This window comes from Hibiscus syriacus, unplaced genomic scaffold (genome assembly GCF_006381635.1).
Source record: "Hibiscus syriacus cultivar Baekdansim isolate YM2019G1 unplaced genomic scaffold, ASM638163v2 tig00111837_pilon, whole genome shotgun sequence".
NCBI classification, from domain to species: domain Eukaryota; kingdom Viridiplantae; phylum Streptophyta; class Magnoliopsida; order Malvales; family Malvaceae; genus Hibiscus; species Hibiscus syriacus.
The window spans coordinates 11,598,946-11,619,895 of NW_024063194.1; the positions used below are offsets into that span (position 1 = coordinate 11,598,946).

The 20,950-nt window shown below is 34.8% G+C and overlaps 1 protein-coding gene across 1 annotated transcript; it reads left to right on the forward strand.

Annotated features, from left to right (window-relative positions):
- Nucleotides 1–13,840: 13,840 nt before the first annotated feature.
- On the forward strand, nt 13,841–17,265 carry LOC120171879 (sulfite exporter TauE/SafE family protein 3-like). The gene is made up of 12 exons (XM_039179499.1): nt 13,841–14,170; nt 14,290–14,449; nt 14,680–14,880; nt 15,178–15,242; nt 15,334–15,358; nt 15,588–15,649; nt 15,744–15,830; nt 16,010–16,060; nt 16,159–16,380; nt 16,524–16,617; nt 16,741–16,881; nt 17,004–17,265. Exons 1-12 carry the CDS (start codon nt 13,952–13,954, stop codon nt 17,084–17,086), a joined length of 1,410 nt encoding a protein of 469 aa, XP_039035430.1. The 5' UTR covers nt 13,841–13,951; the 3' UTR covers nt 17,087–17,265.
- The last annotated feature ends 3,685 nt before the right edge of the window (nt 17,266–20,950 follow it).

Here is a 20,950-nt window from a genome sequence, read left to right on the forward strand (position 1 = left end):
ACCAAAAAGTGAGTCCAAAATCCCATAATTCACTAAACACAATTATGAATTTAAGCGATAAATGACATAAAACAAGGTTTTCATGTCATAATTTGACAAAATGATTAATGGAAATGGACTCAGGACATAAAAAACATAAAGATATGTGTTTTCAAAAAGTCAACAGGTCAAAGTCAACGGTCAGTGATTAAAGTCAGCGGTCAACGATCAAAGTAAATGGTCAATGGTCGGGTTGGTCAACAGGTTGAGTCGGTCAACGAGTCACATCACTAAATGGGTCAGGTAACCGGTCCAACCGATTTGATCCAACAATGATCGGTTCAGTTGGTTCAAATTGTAGGAGCACTCCCACACGCGCACGGTGGAGCGTGGAGGGGTTTTCGGCGGCCAAAAAACTATAAACAATTGTACAAAAATATTTTAAATGACATGGAACAATTTACAGAGGTTGGTTTTCTACAGGAAGCAACAAAATTGAATTTCCTTAAAAACTTAAAACTAAACTCCATCACCCGATGCTAACGGCAATGATAAACGACAAAACGAGAGTACCGGGTGAACGTTAATAGTGAGACGAACACAATGACACTGACAGTGAGTCACGATGGCTGGAGCAGAGATCAATCGGAGAAAAAGCACAAGAGTAGTTTTAAGAAAAATAAATGTGAAAAATGGTTGGGGGAGTTTGCACGAATAGGAAAAAGGGAAAATGAATGAAGAATAGGGTTTTAAAATAGTTTATGGGTAAATAATGCCCTAAGTTCTCGATCTTCCAAAAATTAATAGTTAAGCATTTTATTTAAATATGTTTCAATTTAGTCCCTAACATTAGGGTGTGACAAGTTCTACATTGTTTCTTGTGACCAACAAACTATCCACATATAAGAAATAACAACAAAATTTATTTCATGGCCTTTAATGTAAAGGGTAGCTTCATTGAGACTTCTTTTGAAACCAAGTTGTATTACGTTCTCATCAATTATACTATACCAATCTCATGACACCTGTTTTAGGCCATACAATGCCTTATTAAGCATGTACACATCATCTTCATGCCCTTTCACCGTAAAAACCCTCAGGTTGCTCGACGTGGATTTCTTCCTCCAAGAAACCATTCAAGAATGTTGATTTAATATCAATTTGATAGATTTTCCAACCCTTTTTGTTAGCTACTGTAAGCCTAGCTACAAGAACAAAAGTGTTAAAGAAACCAACACCAAAAATTTGAGCATACCCTTTTACAGTAAGCCTAGCTTTATTCTTGTTGATTGAACCATTAGGATTCGACTTGTTTCTAAATACCAACTTCACTCCAAGCACTCTTCTATTGGCATTTCTTTTTACCAACTTCCTTGTTTTGTTCTTTTCGGTCATGATGAGCTTCTCCTTCATTGTTGTAATCCAGTTTGGATCATTCTCAGCTTCCCAAAAATCTGTTGGTTCAAATATAGCCACATTGCATTTTGATAAATATCATCAAGTGATCTTGTACCTCTAACAAGTATATCATCAATCGACTCATCTTCCTTGAATTACAACTTTGAAATTTGATCAGGTACCAAAGCAACTTGTTTTTCTACCCAATTCCACTCATCATTATCCATAAAATGAACATTTGTACTTACCAAAATTTTCTTAGTGTTTGGTTAGAAAAATTTGTAAACTTTAGATATTGTACTCTAGCCAAAGAAAATTCATGCTTCTGCCTTTTTAGATAGTTGTTCATTTTAATTTGATGAACATATACAAAGCACATGCATCCAAACACTTTGAGATTTTTAAAGGAAGGTTTAAAACCATACCAAGTTTCAAATGAAGTTGAATTTAGAACAACTTTTTTAGAAAGCCTGTTGAGAAGAAAAACTACAATGTAAATTGCCACAACCCAATATTCCTTTGGTAAATTCTTCTCAAACACCAAACATCTAGCCATCTCCATTACGATGTGATTCTTTCTTTCACTGACTCTATTTTTCCCTGGAGTGTATGGCGAATTAAGTTGATATTCAATCCTTACCTCTTCAGAAAAAAGATTAAATTCATTAGAGGTATACTCTGTGCCATTATCAGATCTTAGGACTTGAATTTTGCATCCACTTTATGTTTCAACCCATTTCTTGAATTGCCAAAAATACATTGACAACTTCTAACTTGAATCTGAAAAAATAGATCCAACACATTCTAGAGTAGCAATCGATGAATAAAAAAATTCCTACTTTCATGTAGAGATGGAGTATTTTGGGGTCCAACCACATCAATGTGCACTATTTGCAATTTTTCAACAACTCTCCAAGTTGATCACTTGAATGGAAGTCTCGACTACTTTTCTTCTTTGCAAGCTCTGTAATATGAAATTTTAAATTCAATATAAGGAAGACCTTAAACCAATTCCTTTCTATGCAACAACAGCTGCATGATTGAAATGTCCAAGCCTTTTGTGCCAAACTTCAACATGGGATTTTGTTGCTAAGAATACAGCTTGTTTCTCCTCCAGCGGATCAAGTGCAAAGCTTTCCCCCCTCATTTTTACTTTGAACTAATCATTTTCATTTACATCTTTGATTAAACATTAATTTGATTCAAAGATAAATTTAAAACCCTTTTGAAGTAACTGGCCAACACTCAACAAATTTTGACTGATGTTAGGTATAAATAACACATCTTTAATAAAATTTGTACATGAAATGGTTTTAATTGCAATTGTTCTTCTTCCCTTGACTGCAATGTACTCTTCATTGCTAATTTTTTACTTTGGAAGCCACCGAAGTGTCTAATTTTTTTTTGAAGATATCATGATCAAAAGTCATGTGATTGGTACAACTACTATCAATGAGCCATTTCTTACTTGAATGACAATTTGCAAAGCAAGTGGCCACAAAGAGTTGCTCATCTTCTTCTTCGTCAATAATTTGAGCAACATTCTTTTGTTGCAAATTCACTTGCAAACTTTTATTGAGTATTGTTTTTGCAAATTCTTTGATGATGCCCCATTTTTGACATTTTTCGCATTGTTGATCTGGCTTTTTCTAGTATTTGAAAGGTGTATGACCCTTTCTACCAAAATATCTACAAGGAGGAAAATTTGTTTTTGTTCTTGTATTTATATTAGAAGAATTAGGAGATGAATTTCCCTTCTTTTGCTTCTATTTTCTTGCTCGACCATATTGTTCTTTTGCAGCTAATGCACCTTTAATAGACCCTTCAGATCTCATGAGTCTTCTCTGCTCTTGTGCCTGCAAAGCATTCATCAATTCTGCCAAGGTAACCTTTGATAGATAGTTAGTGTTTTCCAATGTGGAAATGGTAGTTTCAAAATTTTTAGGAACAGATACAAGAATTTTTTGAACTAATCTGGAATCAGGAAATTCAGAACCAAGTAATCTTAATTTATTTGAGATTCCAAGCAATTTGTCAAAGTATTGCTTTACTGTCTTAGAATCCTTCATATTTTGGAGTTCAAATTCTCTAATCAGGTTCAGAGTTTTTATTCCTTTAATCCTTTCATCTCCTTCATACTCCTCCTTCAAGAAAATTACAAACTTCAAAGTTGATTCATTGTCATGATTCTGAGAAAGATCTCAGATGAGACTGCAGCAAATAACATTGCTTTTGTCTTTGATTTCCTTGATTTTGTCTCCTTCTGATTCTTAATTTACATCATAGTTTGATCGGCATGTAATTGAGGAACTTTGTTATCCTCTTCAATAGCCTCCTAAAGATCATTTGCCTCTAGATGAGCCTCCATCCTTGTTGCCCAAACATAAAAAATTTCACCATTGAAAACTGGTGGTGCAAGTGCACTGAAAGGCGTTTATAAATCCATAAAGGAAGAAAGTCAAGATAAAAAAAGTTACAGGTCCCTTAAGAAAAAGACTCTGATACCAATTTGTTGGAAAAACACATTAATCTTATTGAAGTTGAACTGTTGTTTAAATACTAAAAGAAATAATAATCTTATCCTAAAATCAAGCAACAACATAAAAAAATTCCTAAAATCTATAGCAATAAGGAAATCAAATTTTGAGGGAAAAAAAAAGGAAAACATAACAAGTTGTTTTGACTAAAAATAGCAGCAGAAGCACAACTTCAACACGGATGATCTTCTTTGGAATAACTGTAATAAAAGAGTGATTGATGCACTCATCCCAATCCCGCTTGTGATAGAAATTCTTAAAAAAAAAGAGGATCAGATCATCTTTTAGAATCGACCAGTATTTCTTGGAAAATTCATTTTAAATTCGTCTGGACCAAGAGGTCGATTTCCATCTGAAGAGTGAATAGTGTTCTCAATTTCTTCCTCAGAAAATGGTCCCCCCAGCATATAGGCTTGCTCATGACTAAACTTTTTGAATGGGAGAGTAATGTTTTCCAATTCCATCGCTACCGTTTTTTATTATATAAGCGTTGGAAAAGTACTCCTGAATCATTCCCTTAACTATAACTGGATTCGAAACATATTTATCCCCACATTTTGTCCATTTTATGTTTTAAATGCTTCTGCTCATGTGTGATAATTAATGCAACTTAAATAAAAAAAAATAGAAGCATGTTTAGGTATGTTCTGTTCTCGGTTACTTCGAAAATTAATATTGCATCTGATATTTGAGTTGGATCACTATCGAATATAGAATTGTTGCGGAAGATGGCTATCGGATAGAGCAAAATCGCAACTGATAATTTGAGAAAATAAAAATGAAGATAAAAGAGACACAAAATTTACGTGGAAAACCCCTAAACAATTTAGGGTAAAAACCACGGGCAACGGTAGAAGAATTTCCTATGAGAAAATAGGAATTACAACCTCTCTTGATCGACCAAGGAGAAAACAATGATAATTCTCTCTTGATAAAAAGGAGAAAACAACTCTCAAGAAACTCTCTAATATTCTCTCTAGTATTGGAAGAAAGCTAGAATGCTTTGGGATGGTTTTGAAGCTAAATGAGCTAGGGTATTTATAGTTGAAACTTAAGGACTAATCTTATAAACACCCTAAAGTTTAGTGACTAAAGTTTATAATTTACCCATTTAATTTTCAAACATTATTGCACCTAATTTTGACATTGTTGCACCTAATTTGGCATTGCAATATTAGGTGCCTAACTGAACCATTTCTGCCGCCCAAGCTTTGACATTTCAACAATCTCCTACTTGAAGATTTGATTGGAACAATCATATCTTCACACCATTCTTTCTACCTTGTACCATCATGTTGCTTACGTCTCTGACAGGCCACAAGAGGATCGATACCAGGTAAATTTATCAGCGTTGATCGCCATTCGTCATGAAATCTGCTATGTTGTCTTTGGTATGGATTCTTTTGTATTCTACCGTTCCTTCTTTCACCTTTTCACGAATGAATGGTACTGAACTCGTATGTGCTTAGTCTTGAATGAAATGTTGGATTCCTTGTTAGATGCAAGGCGCTTTGACTGTCACAAACAGAGAGACACTACTCTTGATTGTGCCCAAGCTCCTCAAGCATCTTCAACCAATTGCTTCTTTACTGGCTTGTGTAACTACATATTTTGCCTCAGTTGTGGACGTAGCCACAAGCTACATATTTTGCCTCAGTTGTGGACGTAGCCACAACTGACTGCAATTTTGAAACCCAACTTACAGCTCCACCAGCAACTTTGAACACATATCTTGTAGTAGATTTGCTTTTATCCAAATCCCCTGCATAGTCAGAATCTACATACCCATTGATTAGTAAGTTTGATCCTCCGTAACATAATGCAACATTTGAGGTCCCTTTGATGTATCTTAGGATCCTCTTTACAATATTCCAATGCTCTTTGCCTGGATTCGCCATGTACCGACTAACCACTCCCACTGCTTGTGCAATGTCTGGTCTTGTGCATATCATAACGAACATTAAACTTCCCACTGCTGATGCATACGGTACTCGACATCTCCATCCTCTCTCTTCTGCTAGGACTCATACTGGAGGATAATTTGAAGTTAATAGGAAGAGGGGTAGAAATTGGCTTACAATCTTGCATGCTAAATCGTGACAAGATTTTCTTCAAGTAATTCTTTTGTGAAAGCCAAATCTTCCTATTACTTCTGTCTCAGTGAATTTGCATCCCTAGAATCTTGTTTGCTGATCCTAAGTCCTTCATTTCAAATTCCCTAGCCAGTTGTGCCTTCAATTCTTCAATATGATCTTTGTTGGGTCCTGCAACCAACATGTCATCCACATACAACAGCAAAATAACAAAATCGTTATCACCAGACCTCTTGAAATAAGCACAAGGGTCTGCATTAAGTCTGTTGTATCCAAGGCACATAATGAAGGAATCAAATCTCTTATACAAACACCTCAGCGCCTGCTTTAGACCGTACAGAGATTTGTTCAACCTGCAAACTAAGTTCTTCTTTTCTTCTTTTTTAAAACCTTCAGGCTGGAGCATATAAATTTCTTCTTCAAGATTTCCATGAAGAAAAGTTGTTTTAACATCTAGCTGCTCTAGATGTAAGTCCAATGTAGCACATTGCCAAAACTACTTGAATTGTTGTTAGTCAAACCACAGGAGAAAATATTTCATTGAAATCAATACCTTCTTTTTGAGCATATCTTTTGACCACCAGTCTTGCACGATACCTCTCAACTTGATCGTCACCATTTCGCTTGATTTTGAAGACCCATTTGTTACCAATTGGCTTCCTTCCTTGTGGTAGTGGCATAAGGTCCCATGTATTATTTTTATGAAGGGCTTCAATTTCTTCTTGCATCGCCATCATCCACAGTGAAGCATCTGAGTTGTTTATTACCTCCTAGTATTTGATGGCTCACCATCCTCTGTTAAAAGGCAGTATGCAATATTACCTTCTATAATATAATCTGAGTGCCAATTGGGACGTCTTCTCACACGATCTGATTGACGAGTTGTTAGAGCTTCAGAACTCTCTGGTTCTTGTTCATCATGTGTTGATTCTGCTTCATAAAAATCTCCTTGTTCAACCTCTTTTTCCACATGTATCTGTATAGTCTCTGACTTTTCAGTGCTATCATCGTCTTCTTTTCTTTGTAGCTTATCTTCTACAAAGATGACATCCCTGCTGATGATCACTTTACGGGCAGTGGGATCCCACAAGCGATACCCCTTTACTCCATCAGCATACCCCAAGAATTTGCATTTCTTGGATTTTGGATCCATCTTTGAGATTTCTTGGGAGTTGTACATCACGTGCACAATACTTCCAAATATATGGAGGTTTGAATAATCAGCTGGTTTACCAGTCCACATCTCCATTGGTGTTTTCAGCTCTATTGCAGTTGATGGAGCTCGATTCACCAAATAACATGAAGTATTGACTGCTTCTGCCTAGAATGATTTTTCTAGGCCTGCATCCCTCAACATTGCTCTTGTTCTTTCTAACAAGGTTATTTTCATCCGCTCTGCCACTCCATTTTGTTGAGGAGTGTTCGTCACTGTGAACTGTCTTTTGATGCCTTCTTTCTTGCAAAAGTCATCAAATTCTTCGCTTGTGTATTCTCCTCCATTATCTGTTCTGAAACACTTGATCTTATTTCCAGAATCGAGTTCCACCCGCGCTTTGAAGTTTTTGAAAGTTGAAAACACGTCTGACTTCTTCTTAATAGGGTGCACCTAACATCTCTTGGAGTAGTCATCAATAAATGAGACAGTATTTTTCTCCACCTAGGGACGTTACTGGTGCTTGCCATACGTCAGAGTGAACCAATTCTAGAACACTTTTGCCTCTAGAATTTGATGTGTTGAATTTCAACCGGTGTTGCTTACTTGTTATGCAATGCTCACACAAAGGAAGTGATACCTTTGTTAAGCCTAGAAGTAGCTTTTTCTCCACAAGGACTTTCATTCCTTGTTCTGACATGTGTCCAAGTTTCTGATGCCATAACATTGTCGAATCTGAACTACATGAGGCAACAGAGGCTTCTACTTCTAGCAAAGTCTCTCCCTTCAGCATGTACAAGTTTGCTGCTATCTTTTCACCTTTCAGCACCACAAGCGCTCCACGGAACACCTTCATGATTCCTTTCCATGTTTCAATCTTGCTAGCATTATTATCCAATAATCCGTAGGATAATAAATTTTTCTTCAGACCTTTCACGTGCCGCACATCTCGAACAACTTTAATTGTTCCATCATACATCTTCAATTTGATGGTTCCCACGCCAACGATCTCTAAGCCATGATCATTGCAACTATACACAGATCCTCCTAAGACAGGTTCATAATGATGGAACCATTCTCTTCTTGAGGTCATGTGATATGTTGCTCCTGGAATCAATGAGCCATATATCTGCAAATCGTTTTCTTCCTTCCACGGTGGTTGACGCTTCACAGCATAGAGCATCTCCATCATCTGAAGTGTTTGCGGTATTGCCTTATGGATTGGAGTTTTTATTTAGACTCCAACAATCCTTCTTCAAGTGACCCTTCTTTCCACAGTTGTAACACTTTAAATTCTTCTTGCTTTTCAACTTCGATCTACCATGTTTGTGATTGCTACTTTGGTCACGTTCTGTTGATATCCCTCTCATCATTGTCATCGTTGTCAATACTTCTGCTTGTTGCAAATTTACTTGTCTTTCTTCCTTGTTCTTGCGCCGATTTTCTTCTTGTAGAACAGCAGCTGCAACGTCATCGAAGACTAGACTGGTGACATTACTGTTTGTCAAGTTGATGATGAGTTGATCATATGAATCCGGTAGACTTTGAAGTAGAAGTTCAACACGTTCTTGTTCTCCTATTTTATAGCTTAAGGATGTAAGCTGAGAAAATAAAGTGTTCAGTGTATTTAAGTGCTCCGTCACTGAAGTAGATTCTGGCATACGGAGAGTGTATAATTTTCTCTTAAGGAAAATTTTATTGTGCAACGATGTGGCCTCGTATAGTTTGGTGAGATGATCCCATATCTCCTTAGCTGTCTTCTTCTCCTCGATACTTGACAATACTTCATCTGCTAATGCTAGATGAAAGTTTTCCATAGCATTTCCGTCCATTTCGATCCATTTGTTGTCGTCTGTGAAATCTACTGGCCTTTCGCTGATAGCTGCTAGACAACCGTCTTTCCTCATGATGGCCTTCATCTTCAATTTCCACAATGAGAAATTTCTCCCATTGAACTTTTCAATATCAAATTTCGTTGCCATTGCTTCGTTTACGGATAGCTCCCACTATTTCACTATCGTGAATAGTTCTCTGGAACCTTCAAAGAATGGGTAATAACTTCTTACTTTCTTATGTTGGAGGATCCACCTTTTGGTGGCAACCACAAAGACAATAAGCAGATATTACACATTCTAATCTAGCTCTGATACCAATTGTTACAGAAGACGGCTAAGATAGAGAAAAATCGCAACTGATAATTTGAGAAAATAAAAATGAAGATAAAAGAGACACAAAATTTACGTGGAAAATCCCTAAAAAATTTAGGGTAAAAACCACGAGCAACGGTAGAAGAATTTCACTATGAGAAAATAGGAATTACAACCTCTCTCGATCGACCAAGGAGAAAACAATGATAATTCTCTCTTGATAAAAAAGAGAAAACAACTCTCAAGAAACTCTCTAATATTCTCTCTAGTATTGGAAGAAAGCTAGAATGCTTTGGGATGGTTTTGAAGCTAAATGAGCTAGGGTATTTATAGTTGAAACTTAAGGACTAATCTTATAAATACCCTAAAGTTTAGTGACTAAAGTTTATAATTTACCCATTTAATTTTCAAACATTATTGCACCTAATTTTGACATTGTTGCACCTAATTTTGGCATTGCAATATTAGGTGCCTAACTTGAACCAATTTTTTGCCGCCCAAGCTTTGACATTTCAACAATAATATCAAATTTTATTGAACAAAGTAAGAAAACTTGTACTGATTGTAGCATTTCTAAAACCCCTCTTTGGAGAAGCGGTCCAGATAAATCCAGACAATCATAGGTTTAAAAACCCTAAAAATTTGAAGGATAATTTGAAGTAGCTATTAAAGAAGTTTTGATGTAAATATCAATGATTTGATAATCAAACGAGAAAATTGGGTGAAGAAGAGCAAAATGTTTCTCTTTTGATGACCCTCTCTTATGATGTTACTTATGCTAATTTATTGTTGCAGAGCTAAATAATAGGATCTTTAATGGGTACATAATCCATTATGAAATGTAATCATTGATGTTTTTTACTTAATTATTTTAACAGTAAGTATTTTTCTTCTTCTAAATTTAACTAATTTTCATGTGAGAAGAAATCAAGAGTAAAATCTTTTAAATGTTTGTTCTATCATTATTAATCTAATTTTAACTTCCTTAAGAAGAAAATAAAGAAAAGAATTTTGTTATTCCTTGAGGACCTGAGTTTGAGCACTATAGATATTAGGAGTGTGTGCGTTCAATGTCGAAAGATTGAGATTTATCTTTGAACATATATTGCCTTGTACTAACCCTAAATCTTTGAATAAACTGGACTTATCCCAAAAAAAAAAGGGAAGAAAGGGATATTGAGTTAGATAAGAATTAAAAAGATAAAAAAATAAAAATAAAAATGAAGTTTTGAAGGAAATTCTAATTTTCTTAAGCGCCAAATAACACAAAGTACAATATACCTTTTCTGGGATTCAATTTTCCCCAATTTGTTTATGTTTTGGTTAAACTAATCTGCCATATAAATTTTATTTTAATTTAAATACTTTTGGTCGGATTGTAGGGCTGGTGGTGCGCAAGTTGAATGATAAAAGAATATGCTGGAAAAGAGAAGAAATAAAAGATGGGTTAGAAGAGGGACTAAATCGATCTAAGCTTTAAAAGTTTGAGGAGTAAATATTTAGAATTAGGACCAAATTTTAATATTACGTAAATAAAAAAATATTAAATTTGCTATTATGGACTAACTTGTATTTTTTGTTAACTTCGATGATCATTTTATTTCATAATCAAGAAAACAACAAAAGATATCCTATAGTTGGGAGACTATCTGGGTAGTTTACCCTAAAACTAAATAAGGAAATGTTTTGTTGGTATAACAGTTAATAACAAGCAACAATATGGATTGAAGTAGCTATGAAGTTTCATTTGATAAGTTTTCCCTGTTGCATGTAGATATTGCTTGTAGTAACGTTACTGGTTCGTACTAAAATGTTTGAAAACTTCAAATGATGCTTCTGGGAAGTTTCCTTAGTCTTTTGTTTTTGCTGATCTTCTGTTTTAGTTTTCATTATTTGATTGCCACAGTCAACTTACTTAAGCAATATAATTACCAAATCTCAGGGGAATATTATTTATATATATACGAATGTAAAGGAACACTTGATTTGCCTATAATTTTAAAAACCATTGTTTGCGATTCATGACACGTGGCATATCAAAATACACCATTAGTGATATATTAAAATACATTATTAATACAACACATCAAAACACGTGATTAATTAAATTGTCTTTATTAAGTAAATATTAAAATGTTCAAGGATCGCTCCATAATAATCCAAAATAGACACGACAACTTTAAATGTGATTAAAAGGGAGAAGTGACATATTAAATTAATAAAATAATCTAATTTACCCCCTCAATTATAAATAAAGTTTCATTTTTGATAATTTTCAACATTTCCAAGTAATAATTCTAAAAAAATATACTTTTAAAAATATATATAGAAATTCAATTTTTAAAAATGATAAAATAATTATTAAAATTATAAATTTATGAATTTTTTAATTCATCAAATTATTTTATAAATATTTATTTATTTATTTATGATGAAATTTATAAAATTTATATAAATATACAAAAATTTCAATTATCAAAAAGCGAAGTTAATTTTTTTAAGCAATGTGATTCAATAATTTAACTTTTTAATAAATTTAAATAAAAATTATTTATAATTTCCAAAATAAATTCTGAAATTCAATATATTTTAAAAAATATTTTTTAATTTTTTTTTTGAAATTCTTACTTAAAAATATTGAAAAAATATCAAAAGAAAATTTTAGTCAAAATTGAGGGACCAAGAATATATTTTTTATTAATTTAAAATGTCACATCATCTCTTAACGATAGTTAATGATCAATGCTTATATTTTTAACAAAATATAAAGTTTAATAATTATTTTATAAAATTTTAAAAAGATAATTTTATTATTGTTGAATGATCCTTTGTAATTTTACCATATTATAATTTAGTCAGAGAAGAACGCTACAAATTTTTTGCGACTTATAGTTTATGCATAAGAGAAAGAAGTTGAAAAATAATATTGCATTTGGGATGAATATGGCTTGATACTTTAATTTAACTATTAATTAAAAACATTGTGGATTTAGCCCTTGTAGTACTGTAATTTTACTCTTCCAAATGTATATTTTTAGGTCTAAAGCTAACATATTTTTCTCGTTAGTTCCATCAAATAATTTGACATGAATTATATTTTAAAACATTACGATATGAACACGTGTTTAAATAATGATGTTGTCATTGTTTCTTCGAGCTGTGGCTCCATGGGTAGCGTCCTAAGAGACTTGAAAGGCTCTTGACTTTACTAAGCTGGTAGGATATATATTGGTCCTAATTGTTGAAGTTTACGGAGTTCTTTTCTCGACCTTGATTGACGTTCCTAGATTTTGAATATATTGAAGTATAACTTGACAATGTTAATGTTGCTCGATTGACATTAAATGATTCAATTATTATCTCTCTAGTTTGTGCTAGTGTTTTCTTTGTAAAAGAAACTGTTATGCCAACTTCAAATTCATTAAACAATAAACCAACAGGGTGAGAAATGGTTTGACAAAATTACAAGACTCGGCCGACACTTTCATCATCATTCATGAAATTATAAATCTACAAAGTTTAGGGACCTTCTATAGAATTTGATCATGATAAGTTTGGAAGCCGCCATGAAGCTTCCATTGACGCGTAAAATATGTAGGGAAACTATCATTTTGCATTAACCCATATAATCTACTGTTACAATAACCTTGAAAATGACTAAAACAGGTGATGAAAATTTTGGGGGGGGGGGATTGAAATTTCAAGTCTAGGCTCTCCCAGTTGCTCATGCAAACCGTTCATGTTTTATCAGCGTCAGATAACGTAAAAATTGGTAGCAAAATAACAGGGAATGAGATAATTTGAACCCCCATCGTGTAATTTGTTTAACATAGTAAATCATTTCATTAGCTTCCTCGAAAGATCAAGACAAGCACAAAAAAATCTGGCACTGTTATTTTCTCTGAAATCTTGTTTTAACATGGTTGGTGTGTTGTGTCTAGTAAGAGAATCAACAAGTAGCTAACTCAAGGTTCAAAGTTGGAAACTTCTAAGGCGAAATGCTTTGAAAAGATCTTTACAATGTCACTGAGAAGTACATATTCCAGAATGGGACAATCATTTGATACTAGAACACAGAATTTTCATCGTCTGAAAAAATATTAATTATTTTTAATTTTTGTCCCCTATTTCTTTTACAAAATTTCTTAAATAATGTGATGGAAAAAAATAGCCGATTTATAATGTTGAGAAAATTATTTGTTGAAATAGAGTGTGTTACAATATTTATAGGAAGACCTTTAGAAGACACGTCTCTCCTATACTGCATTTAGTCGGAACATTAAACGTAATAGAATAACAATTCAAAAGAGGTCGGATAGTACGCAGATCTTCTTACCGACATTATAACAAACATCCTATCTCAACACCTGTTCTTTTTACTGGAAAATAGGAATTGAAGAAAAAAAAAATAGAACTGTGTCATTGGGCCACGCGATCTAACGTACAATAAAGGTGTTTATAAATGTTGACACCATAGGAGAGAACTCACTATTTCTTCATATTTGAATGCTACTGAATTGATAGAAGAGAGGGAATAAGAAGAGAATTTATTAAAGTCGACGCCTAGAATATTTTTTTCTTTTGGTTTGCTGATCCATTGAATCTCTCTCCTTCTCTGCTAACAATTCAGGCTATACGCCAAAAATGGCTCGAATTCAGGTGAACCGGATAGGCTTGGCAGTCATAGCTTGGATAGCCTTTCTGGTTCTTGTTATCAGCGATGTGGGAATTGCAGACAGGTTATTGAAACACAAAAGGCACCAAGATACCTTCAAAGAAAACGAGTCAACTCAGGGACTTCTAGTTAGAGTTGCCAACTTCCTCTGGCAAGATGGAAAGTCTTCCTATGAACCTGTCTGGCCGGTGAGTTCTCCGTTTAACTTTTCGAAACTTCTTGCAATGAATGCATTGTTCTTGCACCAGCCGATGATTATTGCAACTTTTTAGCAATATGTTTCATGTCATTGTTTACTTTTGAGCAGGAGATGAAGTTTGGTTGGAAAATTGTTTTAGGAACAATTGTTGGATTCCTAGGTGCAGCATTGGGTAGCGTCGGAGGTGTCGGCGGTGGTGGGATTTTTGTTCCAATGCTCAGTCTCATAATAGGTTTTGACCCCAAGTCTTCTACTGCCATTTCCAAGTGTGAGTTTCAGCTCAAATTATAATCCTTTTTTATTACAGTTACATGCATTATACACTTGCTTATTAGTAATGTTTCCAATAAGCATGACAATAACAAGAACATAATTAACATTGGTAAACTGGATGCTTTTAGGCTCATCTGACTTTGGTCGCCTGAATATTATAATCTGTAATCTGTAGTAGTCATATGCTCGGATAAGTGATAACAAGGATCTTTTTTTCGGCTGCAGGCATGATCATGGGTGCAGCTGGATCAACTGTATATTATAACCTGAGACTTAGGCACCCAACACTTGAAATGCCTCTCATAGATTATGACTTGGCATTGTTATTTCAGCCCATGCTTATGCTTGGAATCAGCATTGGAGTTGTCCTGAATGTCATGTTTGCTGACTGGATGGTCACAGTTCTGCTTATCATTCTCTTCATTGGTAATAAGAATTACATAATTTTGGGAATTCTTAACTCATTTTGATTCTTGTATTTTATTCCCTACAAATTCAAATCTCAATAACGACAGTCCAATGATATTGCATGAACACGATTTCTGAACAAATGAAATCATAACGAGTTCGGTTATTCATCAGAGCTTTAACGTGAACACTGCATGCAATAGTCCATCAAAACAAGGGAAATGGCTATCCAGCTATGAAGATATTCTCTCTTTTCTATCATGATGACAATGTATAGTTTTCTCTGATGTGGATGCTTAAACTTATCGGTGGCAGGTACATCAACGAAAGCCTTATTCAAAGGTATAGATACATGGAAGAAAGAGACAATGTTGAAAAAGGTAGAATAATCCACTTTTTCTTATGTTTTCCATGGAATTCTTCCCTTTGGTATAAGACTATTAATGGGGATTTCGAAATTTCTATTTTCAGGAAGCAGAGGAGTCCAAACCAGCTGGTGAGTGCCTACATAATTTCAAATGAGATATTCCCATTAAAGGGAAATGATTGCTCATGAAACAAATTTAAGATGCTATTAGAGAAGATAAAAGAAAAGGAAACTAGTTTGTAAGACAGTTCAACAATCCAAATAAGAAATAGATTAGGATTAAAATGAGAGTTGATAAGACAAATGATATGTTAATCGAAATATTGCAAATAGATTGTGCTAAACTTGAGAATTGCAGATGGAGCTGCTCAAGATTATAAACCATTACCTAGTGGCCCAGGAAACTTGCAAGAAGATGAAGTGAGTTGAAGAACATCTCAGTTTTCTTCATAAAGTTAGTCTTATCTTTGTTATAATTGGCTCTTTTTACGACCTTGTGGATCATACTATTCAGGTTCCCCTGCTGCTAAACGTATACTGGAAAGAGTTGTCACTGCTCATCTATGTGTGGATATGTTTTCTTATTGTCCAGATTATTAAGGTACGATAACTTTGTTATTAATGTCAGATAAACAAATAAGTCTTTACCAGTTCGTTCCGAGGTTTCCGATGATCTTAATCTTTTCATAGTCCAATTTCATCAATGAACTTTTCAGTATGAAAAGTCTTTAACATTATTCATGTGTTAGCGTAATCTCATCCAAATGTTTGTTTTTGCAGGAATATCTTTCAACTTTCTCAGTCATGTACTGGATTGTAACCTCCTTGCAGGTAGAAACTAGAAGTTCTACATAAAAATGCTCTCTAGAATCTAGACAGATAGAACATAATGAATTCATAAAAAAAAGTTGTGTTACTTTTCTCTATAGATACCCATTGCTACCTCTGTGACACTATTTGAAGCCATATGCTTATGCAAAGGGACCAGAGTGATTGCATCCAAAGGAAAGGAAGTTACAAATTGGAAGATATATCAGATTCTTCTTTACTGTTCTTGTGGTATAGTAGCTGGTATGGTTGGAGGCTTGCTAGGACTAGGAGGAGGCTTCATCTTGGGTCCTCTATTCCTCGAACTCGGGATTCCTCCTCAGGTATGCTTTAACAAAAATTACTTAATCTAAAGTCATATACAATGTGGCGGAAAGAATATACACCAAAACCAAAGAAGCAATGACTGCAATCTTCTTCTTTCTGTGAGGATCCCGAGTTTGACAAAACTGATATGCTTGTGCAGGTAGCTAGTGCAACATCAACGTTTTCTATGGTGTTTTCATCCTCGATGTCAGTTATACAATATTATCTTCTCAATCGTTTCCCGGTCCCATATGGTACTAACTCGCAATGACATTAAACGTTTATTATTATAATAAATTTGTAGCCATAATAGAAACATCTAAACTTTGATCACTACCTCCATCAACCTTATAGTTACATTGTTATTTCCTATGCAGCTGCTTATTTTGTTCTGGTAGCAACAATTGCTGCCTTCGCTGGCCAGCATGTAGTCAGAAGGATTATTGCTGTCATTGGAAGAGTATCGATCATCATCTTCATACTAGCTTTAACGATCTTTGTCAGCGCAATCAGTTTAGGTAACAATGCGCTTCCGTGCTTCCTATACATTATACATTTACGTTAACTTGGAAAGCAAGTCACTTAAATTTGAACTTGTCAAGATGGTAAGAAGCTGGCCACAATTTCCTGAATGTTACAGGTGGAGTTGGCATCGCTGATATGGTCAAAAAGCTGGCGAACAAAGAATATATGGGATTCGAAAACCTTTGTAAGTTGTCTTGAGTGCTTTTCTGCCCCTATTACACAGGTCAAAATTGTCAGCAGAGTCAACAACATCCACAGTAAACTCTTTTGTCAATTATTTTCAGTTGAAAGATTTGGGTTTTCATATATGTTGCTGAATATTCATTTCTTGTCCATTGTTTGCAAGAACATATCCACCTCAATTACTTTCTTTATAGTTTTTTCCCCATTTTATTTGACAAATATGTAAGAATTAATAACCCTTTCGGTTGAATAACGTAAGCTGTTATGAAGTTCAATCTTTTCAAGAGCTTAAGCTGTAATTTAATTTGGTTCTAGTTCCATGTTTGCGTTCAAACTTACATCGGAATGTTAACCGTAAACTTGAGCTGAAATTTTGTTTAAAAAATATGGAATTTCAATATTGTTGCTTCACAGGTAAAAAATATTGGAACCAAAGCTTAGCAAGTAAAAAACAACTAGTATGTCTCTTGCTTGATTGTGTTATTTTCAGTTAACAAATTGATCCATACTGTGATGGTCCCTAATAAGGGACCATTTCAATTGCGTTCACCTTAAATATGGCTCAAGGGGACGAGCAAAAGTCGGAAGAAAATTAAGTGAAGGTAATCAGTGACGAGAAATGGGCATGCTTGCTCTTAAGTAATAAGTATATGCCCCTCCAACACATATTCTAAAGGAATGTTGGGGTTGAGGCTTCTAGTTGGCTAAGAACAATGCTTGTATTTAATTCTTGTATCCATGAAAAATATAAGCCGAGGAATATCAGATTCACTCTAAAACAAGTCTTTTTTTCTTTATGCAATAATGTGTTTATTTTATTCCTTTAAGAGGTGTTTTAAGTCATTTGAGAGCAAGAAATTCACAAGCAATATATGATGGTAATTAATACTGGTGCATTGCATTGGCGAAAGACAAAGGGAAGATGGTGGCCCTGCAGAGTGCAAAGTACCTTTACAAAAGCATGCTATTGGCATGACAGGATACAATGATGTACTTTTTGCATATTTGTGAAACAAATGTCAAGGCATATACAAGTTTAATCAATAATGAAAAAGGACGCATGCATTTTTAAAGCCAAAAAAAAGAGAAATCAAAAATAGTTTTTTACACATTTCATCTGCATGGAGATTAAAGATTCATGATGTTTAGATTTTGAAGCTACTTCTTAAACAATCTCTGGGTGTTCTTATTCTTGACAAACCAATAATTTGAGGTTAATTTAGTTTCGTTGCCATTAGATTTTTTTACAAGCTCAATGATATGATCCAATAATATACTCCATCGTTTCCAAAACTTTAATTATTATCTTCGTAAGCCTTCATTAAAGCATAAAATTTGAGGACCATCAATTGAAGATTCAACTAAGCCGAAAGCAAAAAGCTAGATCCTGTGAGATTATCGTTTGACATGAACACTTTTTGAAGTGATTTGGTACTGAAGTTTTTTGATGACTTGTTCATACATATTTAATATTGTAGGGCTGGTGAATATGATGACTAGGTGCTTCAATTCCATACTTTGATCCATTTTTGAATAACATTCCTCGTCTTTCTAACTTTTCATCAAAGTGGTCAGACCATTATCTGATACCAATATATGTGGATGACACATTTACAAGTTGTAGGCTTCATTTGATAGGAAAGAGAAAAAAAAATTAATGGGATATAATTTAAATGAAAGTTACATATATTAACTTGAGATAACTGTTTATTTTTTCAATAATATATTTAGTACAGTCTATTTTATTTTTATCGGTATTTATATTTTTTAAAGTATATAAATAATATATTTATTACCAAATTAAGCAGAGGAAAGCATTTACACCACATGGAATCGGTGGTCGGTGTAGAGAAGACTCTATCAGGGATGCTGGGAAATCGAAGATTGGAGGAGTTAAAGCGTCATACTCTAATGAAGTGAGAGTCTCGTCTATTTTTCCTCAGGAGGTGGAGTGGACTTTGTTTATTGACAATCTGAGAAGAAGGGTATCAAGATCAACGCTGAAGGAACTACTTAAACATCACGAAAAAGTTGTTCGTGTTTATATTCCGATGTACAATAGGAGAGCAAAATACAAGGACTTCACTTTTGTCTTTGTCTCAGTGGAATGTTGCAAGGATCTGGAAAATTTGGTGAAGAAGATGGATAAGAGTATTATAGATGGCAGAGTTATTCGAGCATCTAAAGCCAAATATCCTAGAGCAAAAGCAGCAGCCCCCAGTCAAAATTAAAATGACAGTCAAGATGGTCCCCCTCTTTCAACTTCTAATCCAGTGGCGGCTAGGATTGTCCCAGAATATGGCAGGAATGATGGTGTTTCGAATAAGATGTACAGAGATGTCCTAGTAAGTAACCTAAACGCTAGTAGAAAAAATGTAAACATGCTTAACCATCTAGTGATGATAATGCAAGGTGGTAGTAAGGAGGGAGCCTTATCTGACATAAGCCACTTACCTGTTAGCATGAAGGTTTTTTCTCTAGCTTAGGAAATTGTTGGGGGTTTAAATCCAATCGAAGGAAAGTACCTTCAAGAAAAACCGTTTGGATAGGGAAAGCATGATTGTTAGGTTGGTTAATCCGTTGGAAGTCCCAAGTTCTGTCATGGTAAGATCCCTGTGGTCTCTCTTTCGGGTTGATATTTGTGTGGGTAGTACGGATGTTGATCTAGAGAATTCTAATGGGGTCGTAGAAGAGAATTATGCAAATGTTTGACCGAATGAGATTGTAAGAGATAGAGCGACGGTACGTGAAAATGTCACTCCTAATCGGAATAATTTTCTGATCACCGAAGCTCTGCAGACGGTTTCAAACTGCCCTCGAAACCTTTCGGTTTCTAAGACGCATGAGCCAGTCGGAGTTACAATTTCCCGAATTCCCCCATTTCCTTGGTATGCTCTATAGATTAACAATGACGCTCAGTTTCATCAATAATTCGGATCAGGTTGGAGGGAGCCCGCCAAATAATAATTCTAAAAGGGATTCCGGCCATGACAGGGGGAGTTTAGATGATAATGTTGAAAGTCATGTAGTCCATTCTCACTCCTTTGAATCTAACTTTTAATAACCATGTGGGCTTTGCACAATTATGAGTTGTAGTTAATGAGAATAATTATCATTTGGTTTTAGGTTTGGGCTCAGAAGATATTGCACGTGAGGATGATTTAATTGCACAGAATTCTTCTATCACCCTCACCACGAGAGTCTTAAGTGGTTCCTCCATTGAGTTGGTTCTAGACAGTGTTGAAGACTTAGATTTCCCCAACAGATATTCCAATAAATATACCTCGGACGGTATTGCTCGACTTTGCTCCAAAATCACTCCTCAAGTCAGTTATAGGTTATTTAGTGCAAACTCAAGGAGAATCATGTGTCGCCAAATCAGGAACTCTTTGGACGTCACTACAGCAAAACAAGTATTTTGCGGCGTTTTTTTTACCTATAGCGACGTTTTTAAGCGCCGCTAAAAACATATGCGGCGTTATGACAAACGCCGCAAAAAGCGCCGCTGAAAATAGCGCCGCTAAAGTTAGCGGCGTTTTTTTAAAAAAACGCCGCAATAGGTTACAACATATATCGGCGTTTTCTGAACAGACGCCGCAATAGGATTTGTTATTTAGCGGCGTTTGTCAGAAAAACGCCGCAATAGGAGTTGATGTTTAACGGCGTTTTTTCTAAAAACGCCGCAAATGGTTTTGAGATGTAGCGGCGTTTTACTTAAAACCGCCGCAATAAGTTTTGATATTTTGCGACGTTTTTCCCAAAAACGCCGCAGTAAGTTATGTTTTTTAGCGGTGTTTTTATCGAAAACGACGCAATAAGGGTTGAGAATTAGCGGCGTTTCTAGTGCAAAAACGCCGCTAAATGCATAGTATATTGCGG

Coding starts and splice junctions, on each gene's coding strand:
- LOC120171879 (XM_039179499.1), top strand. CDS start 13,952: ATGGCTCGAATTCAGGTGAACCGGATAGGCTTGGCAGTCATAGCTTGG. Junction 15,359..15,587: donor AGAGGAGTCCAAACCAGCTG/GTGAGTGCCTAC, acceptor TGAGAATTGCAG/ATGGAGCTGCTCAAGATTAT. Junction 16,618..16,740: donor TCGTTTCCCGGTCCCATATG/GTACTAACTCGC, acceptor TTTCCTATGCAG/CTGCTTATTTTGTTCTGGTA.